This window comes from Lathyrus oleraceus, chromosome 4, assembly GCF_024323335.1.
Source record: "Lathyrus oleraceus cultivar Zhongwan6 chromosome 4, CAAS_Psat_ZW6_1.0, whole genome shotgun sequence".
Taxonomy (NCBI): Eukaryota; Viridiplantae; Streptophyta; class Magnoliopsida; order Fabales; family Fabaceae; genus Lathyrus; species Lathyrus oleraceus.
The window spans coordinates 53408041-53425176 of NC_066582.1; the positions used below are offsets into that span (position 1 = coordinate 53408041).

General features: G+C 37.8%; 1 protein-coding gene and 1 non-coding gene across 2 annotated transcripts in view; both read right to left on the reverse strand.

Moving 5' to 3' along the window:
• The window catches only part of LOC127073247 (ABA-responsive protein ABR18-like), a 36345-nt gene extending 19764 nt beyond the window's left edge, over positions 1 to 16581 (reverse strand). The window contains exon 1 of the mRNA XM_051014389.1: positions 16406 to 16581. Coding sequence (XP_050870346.1) covers positions 16406 to 16573 — 168 coding nt within the window. The 5' untranslated portion in view covers positions 16574 to 16581. The remainder of the gene's footprint in view (positions 1 to 16405) is intronic.
• LOC127077779 (small nucleolar RNA R71) lies at positions 1458 to 1564 on the reverse strand. Its single transcript, XR_007787552.1, has one exon. It is a non-coding gene; the product is annotated as a small nucleolar RNA R71 (small nucleolar RNA).
• Positions 16582 to 17136: the final 555 nt, after the last annotated feature.

The window sequence follows — 17136 nt, forward strand, 5'->3', positions numbered from 1 at the left end:
TGTAAAGTAAGCGGAATAAAGGAATCAAAATTGAGTTGGTTTAAATTTATTTCAAGATATAGTCACTCTTTTTCTGGTCTCAATTTACAGAGTTAATACTAAGGTTTTTGTACGAGAGTAAAAGACATAAAGAAGTTAAAATCAATAGAACGACGGTTTGAGCTTTTAACTGGACAGTGTAAATTGAACATTAACTTTAAATCAGGGCGAAAGCAATTTTTAAGGTTAATTGAATTCTAATCATTTTCAAAAATTATTTTTAAAAGTTAAATGTGAGGACGAGAGTTAAGCATTTAAGTTTAATCATATAATCTAAGTCAACAGAGCGAGAGTTTGAGACGAGGGTGTTTAAACGGTTAGCAGTTTCTCAAAAAGAGTTTCTATAGATTCTATTGTTTTCAAAAAGTGATTTTAGATTTAACAAAATAGTGAGAGCGTACATTAATATAAAATCATAGTCTGATTCAACAGAGCGAGAGTTTGAGGAAAAGACTTTTAATTAATAGTGTCTACTGAAAAGACTTATTTTAAAACTAAGAAAAAGACCAACGAAGATTTAATTCCCTAATTATGACGAACTACATACCGATATCCGTGTTATTTGATATTTAATCTAGATCCAATTTTAGTTTTACTTTTCCCCCTAATCATCAAAGTATCATCCGCCTTAGCTTTACGCAGTAACCCTAGAAAAACGGTATATCGATTCATTAAGTCCCTGTGGGATCGATATCTTTTAAAACTACGCGATTAGACTGTGCACTTGCAGTTAGTACCCCGATAGACTCATAAAGTCGCGATCAAGTTTTTGGCGCCATTGCCGGGGACCTCTATTTAGTCGATATCGTAACTCTTCTGTTACGCTGTAGAGACTAAGGCAATTTTTATTTTTCCCTTCTTTTTCGTTGATTTGTATGCCACACACTCGCTCACAAGGCGAACCATACTACTTACAAATCAACGACGTTGAACGATATCTCCGATTATTACGACGAATTCGGGAGTATCGTGCTAGAAACAATCTTCCTCCAATCGAAATTCCTGATCTCAAAAATCTTCTTCCTTCGACGATACTAGCGATGGCCGAACCAGCTCGTGCTCTTCGAGATTACGCTGCTCCATCGCAAGATGAGCCGCATTCGAGTATTGCTCCACCCGCAATCGAAGCGAATAATTTCGAACTTAAACCTTCGCTGTTGCAGGCAGTGCAACATAATCAATTCTCTGGAAATCCTACCGAGGATCCAAACCTTCATTTATCCGTATTTGTCCAATACGCTGACACTGTTAAAGCTAATGGTGTCACTTCAGAGGCAATTCGACTTCGTCTCTTTCCTTTCTCGTTAAGAGATAAAGCTAGAAGATGGCTTCGGTCTCTTCCTTCCAACTCAGTCACCACATGGAATGAGTTGAAGAAAGTCTTTCTTGCCCGATATTTTCCTCCAAGCAAAACAGCTATGTTAAGAGCCCAGATAAATGGATTTAAGCAGAAAGATAACGAGTCTTTTTTCGAAGCATGGGAAAGATACAAGGACATGATGAGACTTTGTCCACACCATGGTTTAGAAGACTGGTTAGTAATTCACACCTTCTATAATGGTCTCTTGTACAACACAAGGTTAACAATAGACGCCGCCGCCGGTGGTGCGCTTATGGATAAACCTTATGCCGACGCTTATCAACTTATCGAGAGCATGGCCCAAAATCATTATCAGTGGGGAAGCGACCGAACAATGGTAGAAAAACCTCAAACGAAAGGTGGCATGTACGAGATAAGTAGCCTCGATCATGTTAATGCAAAAGTGGATGCTCTTGCCCAGAAAATTGAAAGTTTAAATGTATCACCTCCAGCCACCGTGGTTGCCGTAACTCAAAATTACGAAGTCTGTGGAATTCAAGGTCACACTCCTACAGATTGTCAACTCCTAACAGGAATCCAAGCAGAGCAGGTGAACTATGCTCAAGGAAATCCTTACTCGCATACCTATAACTCAAACTGGAAGAACCATCCTAATTTCTCATATAAAAGTAACAACGCTTTATACGCACCAGGTCAAGCTCCCAGTCAAGCTCCAGCTATACCTCCTGGATATCAAAAGCCGACCCCATCTACACCTAACAATAACGTTCCTAGGAAATCCAATTTGGAAATCATGATGGAGAACTTCATAGCTTCTCAACAGCAAACCAATAAAGAGTTCTTAAACCAAAATGTACACACTAGCGAACAGATTAAACAACTAGCAAGTAAAGTGGATGCCCTGGCTACCCATAACAAAATGTTGGAAACACAAATCTCGCAAGTAGCTCAACAACAAGCGCATACTGCTGCCCCAACTGGTACATTCCCTGGACAGCCCCAACCTAATCCGAAAGGCCACGCTCATGCAATTATATTACGAAGTGGAACAGAGGTAGAAGGACCATCTGACCCAAGGATTAAGAACCAAAACTCTAAAAAGTCAACCGAGGAAGAAGGTAAACCTAAGGAAAAGGAAGAGTGTAATAAAGAAACCGTAGAAAAAAAGAACCTTATGTACCTCCACCGCCTTAAAAACCACCTATCCCTTACCCTCAAAGGCTAATTAAAACCAAAGACGCGGGCCAATTTAAAAAAATTGTTGACCTACTGAAACAATTAAACGTCACAATTCCTTTTACAGAAGCTATCACACAAATGCCCTCATATGCTAAGTTCTTAAAAGAAATTTTATCTAATAAAAGGAAACTTGAAGATAGCGAAACTGTTACACTCACTGCTGAGTGTAGCGCAATAGTCCAGAATATGCCTCCTAAACTTAAAGATCCTGGTAGTTTCTCTATACCCTGTCATATAGGAAAATTTGTCATAGACAAAGCTTTATGCGATTTAGAAGTCGGTATCAGTGTTATGCCCTTGTCCATATGCAAGAAACTTGAAATGGGAGAATTAAGACCAACTAAAATGTCTGTGCAATTAGCAGATCGTTCCGTTAGATATCCCGTAGGAATTCTTGAAAACGTTCCCGTGCGCATAGGTCAATTCTACATTCCCACCGATTTTATAATTATGGACATAAGAGAAGATGAAGTTACCCCCATTATATTGGGAAGACCCTTCTTAGCAACCGCCGGTGCTATCATAGACGTAAAACGAGGACGACTCACTTTCGAAGTAGGAGAAGAGAAAATTGAGTTTATTCTTTCCAAATTTTTGAAAGCACCTGCAATAGAAGACACATGTTACTTCATGGATATCATCGATGAATGCATAAAAGAAACAGAATTAGAAAATGACGATTTGTCTGACTATCATGTAGAAAACAGACTGAACCAATGTTTAACAATAACATCGGATCCTACGCAATGCCTTAAGAAACCAATCCTCGACCTGAAAACACTTCCCAAAAATCTGAGATATGAATTCCTAGACCTAGAACTTGAACGACCAGTGATAGTCAATGCAGACCTAGGAAAACTTGAAACCGAAAAACTCCTACATATCTTAAGAAAATATCCAACCGCATTAGGATATAACATCACCGATCTTAAAGGGATAAGTCCTTCTATTTGTATGCACCGCATCATGCTAGAAGAAGACTGTAAAACTTCTAGGGAACATCAGAGGAGACTAAACCCGATCCTGAGTGAGGTAGTGAAGAAGGAAGTAACGAAGTTATTAGAGGCAGGTATCATATATCCTATATCTGATAGCAAATGGGTTAGTCCTGTACACGTAGTACCAAAGAAAGGAGGTATAACAGTGATCGAAAATGAAAAAGGAGAAACTCTAACCAAACGAATTGAATTGGGATGGAGAATGTGCATTGACTACAGAAAGCTAAACAAAGCAACCCGAAAAGATCATTTTCCTTTACCATTCATAGACCAGATGTTAGAACGATTAGCCAAGCATTCTCATTTCTGCTATCTGGACGGTTACTCAGGTTTCTTTCAAATACCAATTCATCCTGATGACTAAGAAAAGACAACGTTCACATGTCCTTTTGGTACCTTCGCTTATCGACGAATGCCGTTTGGCTTATGCGATGCTCCTGCAACCTTCCAAAGGTGCATGATGGCAATATTCGCCGATTTTCTCGAAAACATCATGGAAGTCTTTATGGATGACTTTTCCGTATGCGGGAAAAGTTTCAAAGAATGTCTTGAAAACCTAGAAAGAGTTCTAGAACGATGTGTAAAAGTAAACCTAGTACTTAATTGGGAAAAATGTCACTTTATGGTACAAGAAGGAATTGTTTTAGGACACATCATATCAAATAGAGGAATTGAAGTAGACAAAGCCAAAATAGAGGTAATCGAAAACCTTCAACCTCCGAAAACTGTGAGGGAAATACGAAGCTTCTTAGGACATGCCGGTTTTTACCGACGATTCATTAAAGATTTCTCTAAAATAACTAAACCTTTAACCGGATTATTAATGAAAGATGCTGACTTCATCTTCGACAATAAATGTTTAGAAGCATTTCAAACACTTAAATAAGCATTGATCTCCGCGTCCATAATGCAGACCCCGGATTGGAATGAACCCTTCGAAATAATGTGTGACGCAAGTGACTACGCCGTAGGCGCTGTTTTAGGATAACGAAAGGATAAAAAACTTCACGTCATATATTATGCGAGTCGAACTCTAGATGAAGCGCAAATGAATTACGCCACGACCGAGAAAGAACTTTTAGCAGTAGTATTTGCACTAGATAAATTTCGTTCCTACTTGGTCGGAGCTAAAATAATCGTTTACACTGATCACGCTGCCATTAAGTACCTCTTAACGAAAAAGGACGCTAAACCTAGACTCCTAAGGTGGATCTTGTTGCTACAAGAATTTGATTTGGAAATCAAAGATAAAAAAGGAACTGAAAACATAGTAGCAGATCACCTCTCTAGACTTGAAAACCTAGAACCGGAAAGAACATCGATCAACGATGATTTCTCGTACGATAAACTTATAGCTAATTTGGAAGAAAATAGAGTTGATGAACAGGTAGAGACCACCTTGGCTGTATGCGTTACACCATGGTACGCTGATTTTGTCAATTATTTAGCCGCCGGAGTGGCTCCACTTGATTTATCCTATCAACAAAAGAAACGATTCTTCCATGACATAAAATATTATTACTGGGACGACCCTTTACTTTTCAAAAGAGGCCCCGATGGTATTTTCCGTCGCTGTATACCTGAATAAGAGGTAGAAAGTATAATCCAACATTGTCATTCCGCCCCTTATGGTGGACACGGAAGTACATCCAAAACCTGCTCTAAAATCCTACAAGCCGATCTTTATTGGCCAAACATATGGAAGGATGTGCATGCCGCTGTCAAGAAATGCGATAGGTGTCAACGCACAGGAAACATATATAGACGTGACGAAATGCCACAAAAAGGAATTTTGGAAGTAGAAATTTTCGATGTGTGGGGAATAGATTTCATGGGACCTTTTCCACCTTCTTTTGGTAACAAGTACATACTCGTAGCGGTTGACTACGTATCAAAATGGATTGAGGCTATAGCTTCTCCAACAAACGACACACGAGTAGTAATTAAACTCTTTAAGAATATAATCTTTCCAAGATTTGGTGTCCCAAGAATAGTCGTTAGTGACGGTGGATCTCATTTCATATCTAAGATACTCGAAAAATTATTGTTTAAGTATGGTGTAAAACATCGAGTAGCAACACCCTACCATCCTCAAACTAGTGGACAAGTGGAAGTGTCTAATAGAGAAATTAAACAGATATTGGAAAAAACTGTCGCTACATCGAGGAAAGACTGGTCATCAAAATTACCCGAAGCTTTATGGGCATATCGAACCGCTTACAAAACTCCCATAGGAACAACCCCATTTAAGCTTATTTATGGTAAATCGTGTCACCTCCCGGTGGAGTTAGAACATAAGGCCTATTAGGCTATTAAAAATTTAAATTTAAACTATAAGGCCGCCGGTGAAAAGCGAATTCTAGATATAAACGAATTAGAGGAACTTAGACAAGATGCATACGAAAATGCCAGAATCTACAAGGAAAGAACGAAAAAATGGCATGATAAACGTATATCAAGGAAAACTTTCAAACAAGGCGATGTAGTCCTATTGTTTAACTCTAGACTTAAGTTATTCCCAGGAAAACTACGCTCTAGGTGGTCAGGCCCTTTCCAAGTCACTAATGTCTTTCCCAGTGGAGCTGTAGAAATTAAAGGAAAATCTATTGAATCATTTATCGTAAATGGGCAGCGTCTAAAACATTATCATTATGCTGAAGACAATGAAGACTCGCAAGTCCTGCACTTAGACGTATTGTCTCCAAAATTAATAGATTAACATTTAATAGTTTTATGTCGAGCTTGCGACATTAAACAAAGCGCTTCGTGGGAGACAACCCACAAATTTTCATTTTTTTTCTTTGATTATTCTTTTGATTTTATTCAGTTTTCATTCTTCCTTTTCTTTATTTATTAAATTTTTCTTCTTTTCTTCTTTCGGCATCTGGCCAAATCCTGACTAAATTCTTGTCTTTCTTTTCTTTAGTTAACACTAACCTGATGGGACATATTGATCGCATGGGTATCATATTCCGAGGGAGAGCTCAGAGACAAAAATTTGAAGAGCTTGCTGAGAGAGAGATGCACCCAAGTTTTTATGCTGATGATTGTGCAATGACCGTTCTTGGGCTAAGAGATAGTGTCCTATATCTGCTGAGTCAAATAGGGTGGGAAACCACTCCTATTCGGAGACAATTTGTTGCTTACCGGAGGCTAACTCTAGAATTCCTTAGCTCCCTGATTTATTTACCAAACCATGGAAAAGGAATAAACCGAGGTTTCATTCAATTCAGGATGTTCAATATGGAGTATCAGTATAACATTCAAGAATTTACTAACCTCTTAGGGTTCCCTACTTCTTTTGACACATTCACCATGAGCCAAGAAGACCTCTTTGAATATCGAGAGCTTGAGCATTTTTGGGGAAGTTTGACGGGAAATGACGACCCTGAGGAACATGAGTTTCTTTCTGGAAACATACATAACCCAGCTTTTCGTTATTTCCACAAGATCCTAGCACACACTCTTTTTGGGAAAAGATCAAACATCACCACGGTATCACATGATGAACTTTTCATAATATTTTGTGCTTCCCAGAACCGTCCAGTGAATGGTGCCACGTATATGTTGGCGAGTTTTGACCTCCTTATTCAAGATGACCGTGCACCGATTCAAATAGGAGGATTGATAACTATGATTGCTAATGCTATTGGATTGCGCCAACCCATGCTTGATTTGAACCCTTTTTGTGGTATTCAACCTATGAATATACTTTTCCTTTTCAACACTATGTTTATAGGAAACCTTGGACCTGAAGAGTTTGAACTATTAATTAACAACCAAGCTTTTTACCTATTCACCATGCCTAGTCCGATGACTAGTGTCCATAACCGAAATAATTGGCTCTACAACCTGGATGGAATACCTTCTCCTGTTAGATATGTTGAAACCATCCAAGATTATGAGATTCTTGACAATCAGATTCCTTATGCTGAGTCTGATCTGCAGACACCAACTGGTTACCATGATGCTGCCTCTCCACCTCATCCTATCCCGTCCGCAGAATCGGAAATACCTGATCTTAGACATCATATGCCCGAAATTGATTACAATACCGCTATTCAAGCCTTGATGTCAGAACAAGATGCCATTAGAGAAGAGTTAACTAAGATGGGACATGAATTTTTGGAATACATGAGTAGAATGACAAATCAATTTCACGAGTTGCTACACCGTGTCAATTCCTTTGCTCCTCCGACGAGAGATTCTACAAGTGGCTAGAAGAATTGCAGTTAACTAGTTTTAGTCTTAGGAAATTTATAGTTTCGTTTTACATTATTTTTATCTTAGTATTTATTTTTCGCATGTTTTATTTTTCAGTCAAATATTACATTATGTTTATTTTTATGAAGCTATTGGCATTATTGGTTAAATTAAATTTTATTTTGATTTATGCACTGTCTAAAATTCCCAATGATGATATATATTGTATGCTACTACTTACATGACTTATTAGAAAAAAAATACATATATACACTATGGTGTAGTAAAGTAGCATTCATGGCAATTCAAAAATAAAACAATAGCAAATATAATAAACAAAACTAAAAAAAAAATAAAAAAAAATAATTTATTAAAGCACCCACGCATGCTGTCACGAGCGTAGTGACCGTTGCATGCTCAGAAGTGTGACGAGCGTCACACATACTGTCACGGTCGCCATGCAACCCATGATGCCCGTAACACACTCTGTCACGAGCGTGACAGCGTGGTTCCTTGTAAACGTTGTTGACCGTTATGGTCATGACCGTTACTCCCTTCATCTCCTCATTCAACTCACCTCTTTACTCCATTCCACTCACATTCATCCCCATTAATTTTTTTCTCAACCACTCCTCTTCCCAATCTCAAAACTCTTCCTATAAATACCTACAATACATTTCTTCCTACACCACATCATTCCAACAAACCATTCTATACAAATATATTTCATCCTTTTTTCCTTCTTTCTACCTACCGATCAATATGGCGGAGAACCAACATCAAGAAGTCCAATTCGGAAATATTATTTTCCGATCTGAAGATAGTAACTATCAACGGGAGCAGTTCGTTCGGTTCCAACAACACGGTGTCATATCTACCAGGTACCCAGATTTCAATTGCTTACAAGAATTAGGATTACTTCAAGGTGTGCACTGGCTGCTTAGGCTATCCGATTTAACTTTTCTTTGCACACAAAATCACCCAACATACCCATCACTCACCTTGGAGTTTTTAAGTTCTTATTCCTACACCACTCCATCAGGTGAGGACGAATACTTAACTGGTACCGCAAATTTCCGCATGTTCAACACTGAGTACTCACTATCTCAAGAACAATTGAGTGCCATGCTACACTTTCCTGTAGGAGACCACGTCCACCCAAGAATCCCTCCAAACTCAGAGTGGAACACGAACGCATTCGACCTTTTTGGAAAAATATCCGGTGTGGAAACCACCAATTGGGATGCCTTACTTGCTTCACACATACACAACCCCACTATCCGGTATTTTATCCGTATTTTGCAAAACACCATCTTTGGAAGACCCAACAACAGCAAAGTCAACGCGAAAGAATTATTCTTCCTACACTTCATCTTTTCAACAGATACAAAGGTAAACGCCGCGTCTTTCTTACTTCACCATATCCGTACCGTTTGTGCTCGAGGCCGTCAACCTTTTGTGATTGGAGGATTAATAACCACCATCGCACTCGGCTTAAATCTAGGGGACCGACTTCAGAATTTGCAATCTTTGCCACCCCTGTTTATGGATATAAGTTATTGTCGCTCCAGCCGCTTAATCAAAAATAGGGTAGGAGGGAAGTATTATCTTATGGTGAATAACCAAGAAGTCCCAAGCATCGTTTTGCCCAACATTGCCCTCACCGATGTCACCAACCCCAACCAATTCATCTACGATTTGAATGCTCCCGAACCTACCGAGCCTACACAAGCAAACCCGCCCCCAGACGAGTTTAATGAAATGGAGCAAGGTGATCAAGGTCCTGAACAACATTCGGTCCCGTATAATCCTTCCGATAATGTGGCTGGCCCATCCTCCCGACGTCGTCGAAGAAGAAGGCCTGCAACAAATGATGACATCATGGATGCTATTGAACATCAAGCCCAACGGCTTGATGCCATGTATGCGCAGAATAACGAAGTAATGCAACTGATGCGCCAGATGCAACAACAACAAGAAGAGAGGAATGCAATAACCGACCAGAGGTTCACTGACTTGTTTAACAGGTTTGATGACTTGGAAGTACGTCAACGATCACCGGGTCCGAGAACAAGAGGAAGCAGGCAGAATTGAGTTTGGGTTCTATTTATTTTTCCCTTTTTTCGCTTTTCTTTAAACATTGGGGATAATGTTTCATTTAAGTGTAGGGGGGAAAACTTTGTTTCAGTTATGTCTATTTCCCTTTCAATATTTCCCTTTCAAGTATGTTATTTCCCTTTCATTAATAAAAAAAAAAATCTATTTTAAGTCAAGTCCCTAGTGTGAAAATTTTTATTATCTACTCCCCTCAATTTTCTAGAGCCATAACAAAATTCAACACACTCAATAAGCATAAAGGTTGCCTATTTTATAAAACTTGAGCGAAATTAAGACAAAATTATTACCGCCCCAACGCTCTAAAAACCTCAGCATGTTAGATCAGGCTAAGTACCTATTATACCAATTCCTTGAACTTTTAGTTTTATAGTAACCCCGAGTAGTTTATACGAGAAGTCGGCACCATCTTAATAGCAAACTACGTGGAGAGCCGATGAATACAAGTGAATGATTCCCAAAACAACATATTAAAAATCAGGAAATGCACTAATTAAGTTAGGTGATCCTTACCCGATCATTTAATCCAAAGGTTGCGGACCCTACAAAAACATGGTATGAACGATCCATTGTGAGTTGGTTCAGCGGTCTCTGGTGCTGAACTTGGTAGGGCGGACTACGGTCCGATCCCCCGCAATTTGCAATAGACTAAATAAAGAAGTTATCCAACTTATGTACCAGAACTTCTAGCTAAAAGGGGATCAGAATCGCTAACCGGTTACTCCACTACGTGCGCAAAAAGATAAAGGGCTTAATGTGATTTCGCTAGAATGAAAACGGGTGAAATAAGAGTAAAAGAACTAGGCTGAGCTATAATAGTATGACTCGAACTGGTTTGCATAATGTGAGGTTATCTAGTGTTGTTACAGTAATTTTTAATGTCAAGATTAAGCTCAAGTTATTTCTAAACGAGATTTACGTGCAACCTATTACGAATTGATGTGTGTTTGGAAATTTCATCCGTCTAATATTTTAAATCGATTTCTACATTGTATCTTGCTTGAGGACAAGCAAAAGTCTAAGTGTGGGGGAGTTTGATAACATGAAACTATATCACATTTTTGGACTTGATTTAATTAAATTATATCGTTATTTGATTCAATTTATTTTATATTATTCGATATTACTTGGTATTTTCTTATTATTTATTTCAGGTATCACTATTTAAAGCATGGGTGAAAAAGAAAGAAAAGGGGTGCAAAAAGAGGATTTTCTAGGAAAAGCATCTCACCAAAGCCCAGCCCACATTTGGAACAAGGAAAATGGCTGTGACGACCGCCACACTCACGTGCCAAGCGTCACGCCCCTTTACCTAGTGTTACGACCATAACACATGGTGTGACGGACGTCACACACCCCACTCCTATATTTTGGCATTGACGTGCGTAACAGAAGGACGTTCTCCCCTATTTTTCCTCTTGACTCGTTGACACTTTGGAACCCTACTGAAGATACTTTGGAGAAAACGGTTATTTTATGGATAAATATAAATAGACCTCAAAAGATCCAATTGAACGATCTCTACTCCGTGCAATATTTTTCCAGCTTTCAAATTTTCCAGCATTCTAATTTCCAAGCATTTTATTTTCTTTTCTTTTCTAGTTGAATTTCCGAAGCATTCAATTTATTTTCTCACGATAGTTTCTACACCGGAAACTATTGTGTAATTTTTACTGGATCTAACCTTACGTCAGATCATAGTATTTTATTTCCTTGTTTTTACTTTCCTGTCTGATCGAGAATTACGAAGAACAAATCCAACCGACTTGTGGTGGGGTGTTCGAGCATCGAAGCTAGGAGATAAAACCAAGATTTCTAGTAATTTTCCAAGTTCATTAATTAATTGAGTTATTGTTTTAATTTACATATGCTCTGTGCTGCTGTTTATATTTATTGTTTGTTTGATATGGCTGTATTTATGCATGATTATTGTTTATGCGTGTTTAGCATGTCCGGTTAATTAATTTAGATATCGGTATGTAAAGTAAGCGGAATAAAGGATTCAAAACTGAGTTGGTTTAAATTTATTTCAAGATATAGTCACTCTTTTTCTGGTCTCAATTTACAGAGTTAATATCAAGGTTTTTGTACGAGAGTAAAAAACATAAAGAAGTTAAAATCAATAGAACGACGGTTTGAGCTTTTAACTGGACAGTGTAAATTGAACATTGACTTTAAATCAGGGCGAAAGCAATTTTTAAGGTTAATTGAATTCTAATCATTTTCAAAAATTATTTTTAAAAGTTAAATGTGAGGACGAGAGTTAAGCATTTAAGTTTAATCATATAATCTAAGTCAACAAAGCGAGAGTTTGAGACGAGGGTATTTAAACGGTTAGCATTTTCTCAAAAGGAGTTTCTATAGATTCTATTGTTTTCAAAAAGTGATTTTAGATTTAACGAAATAGTGAGAGCGTACGTTAATATAAAATCATAGTCTGATTCAACAGAGCGAGAGTTTGAGGAAAAGACTTTTAATTAATAGTGTCTACTGAAAAGACTTATTTTAAAACTAAGAAAAAGACCAACGAAGATTTAATTCCCTAATTATGACGAACTACATACCGATATCCGTGTTATTTGATATTTAATCTAGATCCAATTTTAGTTTTACTTTTCCCCCTAATCATCAAAGTATCATTCGCCTTAGCTTTACGCAGTAACCCTAGAAAAACGGTATATCAATTCATTAAGTCCCTGTGGGATCGATATCTTTTAAAACTACGCGATTAGACTGTGCACTTGCAGTTAGTGCCCCGATAGACTCATAAAGTCGCGATCATTGGTCGAACTCTCCCAGAATTGAAGAGCGGATAATAACATGCCATAAGACTGGGGAGGGCCACAGCGGGCAATTTGTAAGAGGGTATAAATGCCTGTCCTTTTCCAGTGGTCGGTTTTCTCCGTTTCCAACCGGTCCATCCAAGCACAAAACTTAGGACAATTCCTGGGGGGAGCGGTTCTGAAGTTCCTATCGACGTATCGAAGGGAGAAGGGTTGTTGAGCAGATATCACAGGTTCAGAAATGTGACTGGCGGGAAAAAGGGAAGCGTCATTTTTGGTGATCTCTGGGTGTCGGTTTTTTGGGCGAGGACCTAGAAACGCTAAGGGTTCATTAGCCAGAGAGAAAGGAATCAATACCTGAGAACGCCAGATTTTCTCCTTTTCTTCTACCATTGGAGGCTCAGGGACATACTCCCTGCCGTCAATGTTGATGGGGCGCGTGAGTTCAGCAGCTGAAGGTTTGTTAGAGGTGGTCATGGAAAGAACAGAGGGTTTCTTCGTGTGGAGTGGAAGAGTTTTTTTCACAGAAAAAGCAGAAGACAAGTGAATGTTGAATCAAGAATGCCAAAAAAGAGAAGAAGAAAGAGGAATGAGGGTTTTATAGCCCTTAAACCCTGAGCAAAGAAGATGGAGCGGTTACACTTCCATGGCCGACACGTATGCTCACGTTCCCACGCCTACAGACACGTGGAGGAGAAAAGGTAAACGAAAAGGCAAACACGTCCAGTTTTGGAGACGTGAAGTGACGTGGACGTGATTTTGTGCGTCTCGAGGAGAAGTAGAAACACTCGCCATGATTTCCTGACGTCACCCACGTGGGATACACAGAGGTCCCACTAAGTAGAAGCGGGAACAGTAAAGGGTAAGTCGACAGTTTCAGAGATGCCATCATCTCATCAACAGTCAAAAATGGCATCTTTGGGGGGCATTTTGTTACCACGAAATATTCCTAAGGAAAGTTGAAAGCACAAGTGATGAAAGAGCCCTATGAATGTGGGGATCATACCCTACCAAAAGGTAAAAAGATGTTGAACGCAAGCAAGAGAGAAAAGCAAACCAAAGGACGAGGCCGACAGGGAAAGCCGGCTCCGTCGACAGGCCATTATGTCGACCAACGAGAGATTTGGGACTTAAAAGAATTCTAATCAAAAGTGCAGAAGACAGCTTCGCCCTAACGTCTGGGCGGGAGAAATTTGAAATTTAAAATAAAATAGCAGTTCCAAAAGAAATAAGAGCGCCATAACGTGGAGCAGTTAGCAAGACATGGGCGCAGCGGTTATGCAAATCGTGGGTCATAACATCTGCTAGCTTCTAGGAAGTTAGTTTAGGAGTAGTTCCTCTAGTTTAGTATAAATAGGAGTATCCCACAAGGGGCTAGAGGTGTTCACTTTGTACTACGAAATCACTTGTAAGAAAACTTCCCATTTCCAGCGCGAGGAAGCAAGAGTTTCTCTGAGAGTGTTATGTACGTGAATCACCACATTTATTTCAATGCAACTTCCCTACTTTTCAATTGTTCCCGTTGAACATTTTATCTTAATTTCTTTTGCTTTTGAGTTATCATTTTACGTTGTCGTTTACGCTGTCGACACTGACTCTATCACGATCATAGAGTTTATCAAAAGCGTGTTCGTAGTATACATCTTTTGAATGTTATAGCGCTGTCGGTCACGAGTCACCTACAGGCGATAACATTGTCTAAAACCGTTCGTGTGGAAAAACCCTACACTTGTTTGACACTTTGTTGGGAGTCGTTCCTCACAAAGTCATTTCGTCGAAAGTTTGAACAAGTCTCACTTGCACTAGCACATGTCCTAGGATCAACTGGTCGATCTTGCAAGTAACCTTTCGTTTTAAGACCAGGGAGGACCAGCGGTTGTTTACCAATTTTCACAGTAAACAAGATGTTGATGAAGTTAGTGTTGTTGAATTTTTGCCTCATTCCCTTGCCAAATTTGTTGGGCTTAGGCCATTAAGCCCACAATTTTGCTTTCCACACCTGTGTTTTGCTGGATGATATCCATGCTGAATCCAATAGTAACTCTTTGTATTTGGACCTTTTCTATTAGACGCAAAGCCTCTTTTTCCAGGCTGCACACCCCCTGAGTTATGCACCCCTACAAATTCAATTGTTTTTACTCTATTGTTGATTTTTTTTTTATCATTTCTTTGTCAATTATTTAATTCATGTAAATTCATAATAAATTCATGTTTTGTGGTTAATTAACATATTTTCTCTTTTGACATTTAATTGAATTAATTCACCATTAACTTCATTCATTTTCATGTTAACTCATGACAAATACAGATGAAAAATGATTAGGATAGATTTTTACTTGAGACTTTAAATTTTAAATTAAAAGACCATTAGAAATTTATTCTCTCACTCTTGATGACATGCATGAATTATTGTTGCATGAATGGTTTGTTTTTTTCTTAAATAATTCTTTTATGCATGGATAATAATTGAATGTGCTTATTTTAATGCATTGTTCTTATTTGTTTTAATTCATACTAACCCCACTTGCCTGGGTGTTTACATGATCATTGTGACCTCAAGTTGGGTCCAAATTACTTTCCTATTAATCATCATTTTCCTTGTGATTTTTAGGACACCATACCATTCGATTGTTTTAGGCATGGTGTTTGCATTGTAACTTATATGCTAGATAAGAGGCTCATCCATAATTATAAACACCAATAAAATAGTCAATTGACTCGCTAAGACTAAAAGTGTCACTAAGAATAAATTTATTTCATAATTGATCATATTTATTTTATAAATTTATGTATGAAATTTTTAAAGTGCTTAATACAATTTTTATGAAATGAATACTTTTTATATCATTCGCTATTCGCTATTAGTTTGACTGTATATATTTACGAATATAAAATAGAAATCAAATTTCTAAGGTCAATTTTTGAAGTATGCTAAATTATATGTATCTCTTGATCGGTTTAGATTATTCTCACACATACTAATAGACACCAATAAAATAGTCGATTTATATCCATCAAACCAAAATAAAAGTGTCGGTGTATTTTCGCCTTATAACCCACAAAATAACTCTTTTTATAAATTTTAAACTCATACTAATGATCATAAAATTATAACAGTTACTAAACTTAATAACAACAAAAATATTATATGGATATGCTTCATATTAAATTGCTGATTATTGATAGTGAGATACAAAAAGATACCAAACCTCAAAGTACATAGTGAAAAGGAACAAACACTTTATTGCATTGGAAGCTAACATGTAGTATTAAGAAGACATCAAGAAAGCTAGCAAGGACAGTGATGAGATGATATAGTATCATGATCATCAGTTGTAATTAGGATTGGCCAGAACGTAACCCTCAATGGCTTTGAAAAGAGCATCACCCTTAGCTTTGCCTTCTTCAACCTCCTTTTCAATGGGCTTAGCATCTCCTTTGGTGTGATATTTAACTGTCATCTTCCCAACAGATCCTCCATTTGGACCTTCAAACAATTTAGCCTCAAATGATATCTTCTCAACAATGTCTGATATACCGACTCCTCCAACTATACTGTAATTATATTCCAACTTTGCATCATCAATGGCTTCAACTTTGTGCAACACGTACAAGGTCTGTCCTCCTTCAACGAAAGTGAGCTTCTTGACAGTGCCAGGGCCACCATTTCCTTCAACGATCTCAACAGTTTTGATTGAATCAAGAACCTTTGGAACGATGAGATCAGCGTCATGCACGACAGCTTTGAAGAGCTTGGCAGGAGGGACGGTAGAGGTGGTATCATTCTCGTATGTGAAAACACCCATGATTATTGATAATATGGTGATGATGAAGTTGTAAAGAGGAGTTTGAGAAGAAAATATGTATGTTGGCATATGAAAGGTTTCTATTTATAGCCACACTGCCTTCTTTGCTGACCTCAATTTATTCCCCTGCTGCTGCTGGTGTGACTTTGTTGACTCACCGGCCCGTTGTTTTTATAATACTATTCACAAACAACCATTATATACTGCATTCGTACTAGTAGATTATAATCAATTTTATTATGGATCATTTTCAAAAATTGTGTACTGTTTGTTTACATCGAATGTTGCGAATTAAATGATGAAACAAACTTATAAATTCATGCTGTTTATTGTGGACTAAAACTAATGATGCCCTTCTAGAAAAACGATTTTGTAGACTAAGACTAACGATTCCTTTCTAGAAAAAGACTTTTTCTTTTTTTATTTTGTTTTTAATTTTACTCTCTACATTTTTTTATAAGTATCATTTTTTTTTATTTTTTTTTTAAATTTTACTCCCTCCGTTCCTAATCATTTATTATATAAATAGAAAAAGATTAAATAAATTACTAAAATGTTAAAGGTATTATAGAAAAAAAAACGTAATCATTATTTAAAAAGTAACAATAATTATTAGTTGTCTTGGTATGTGT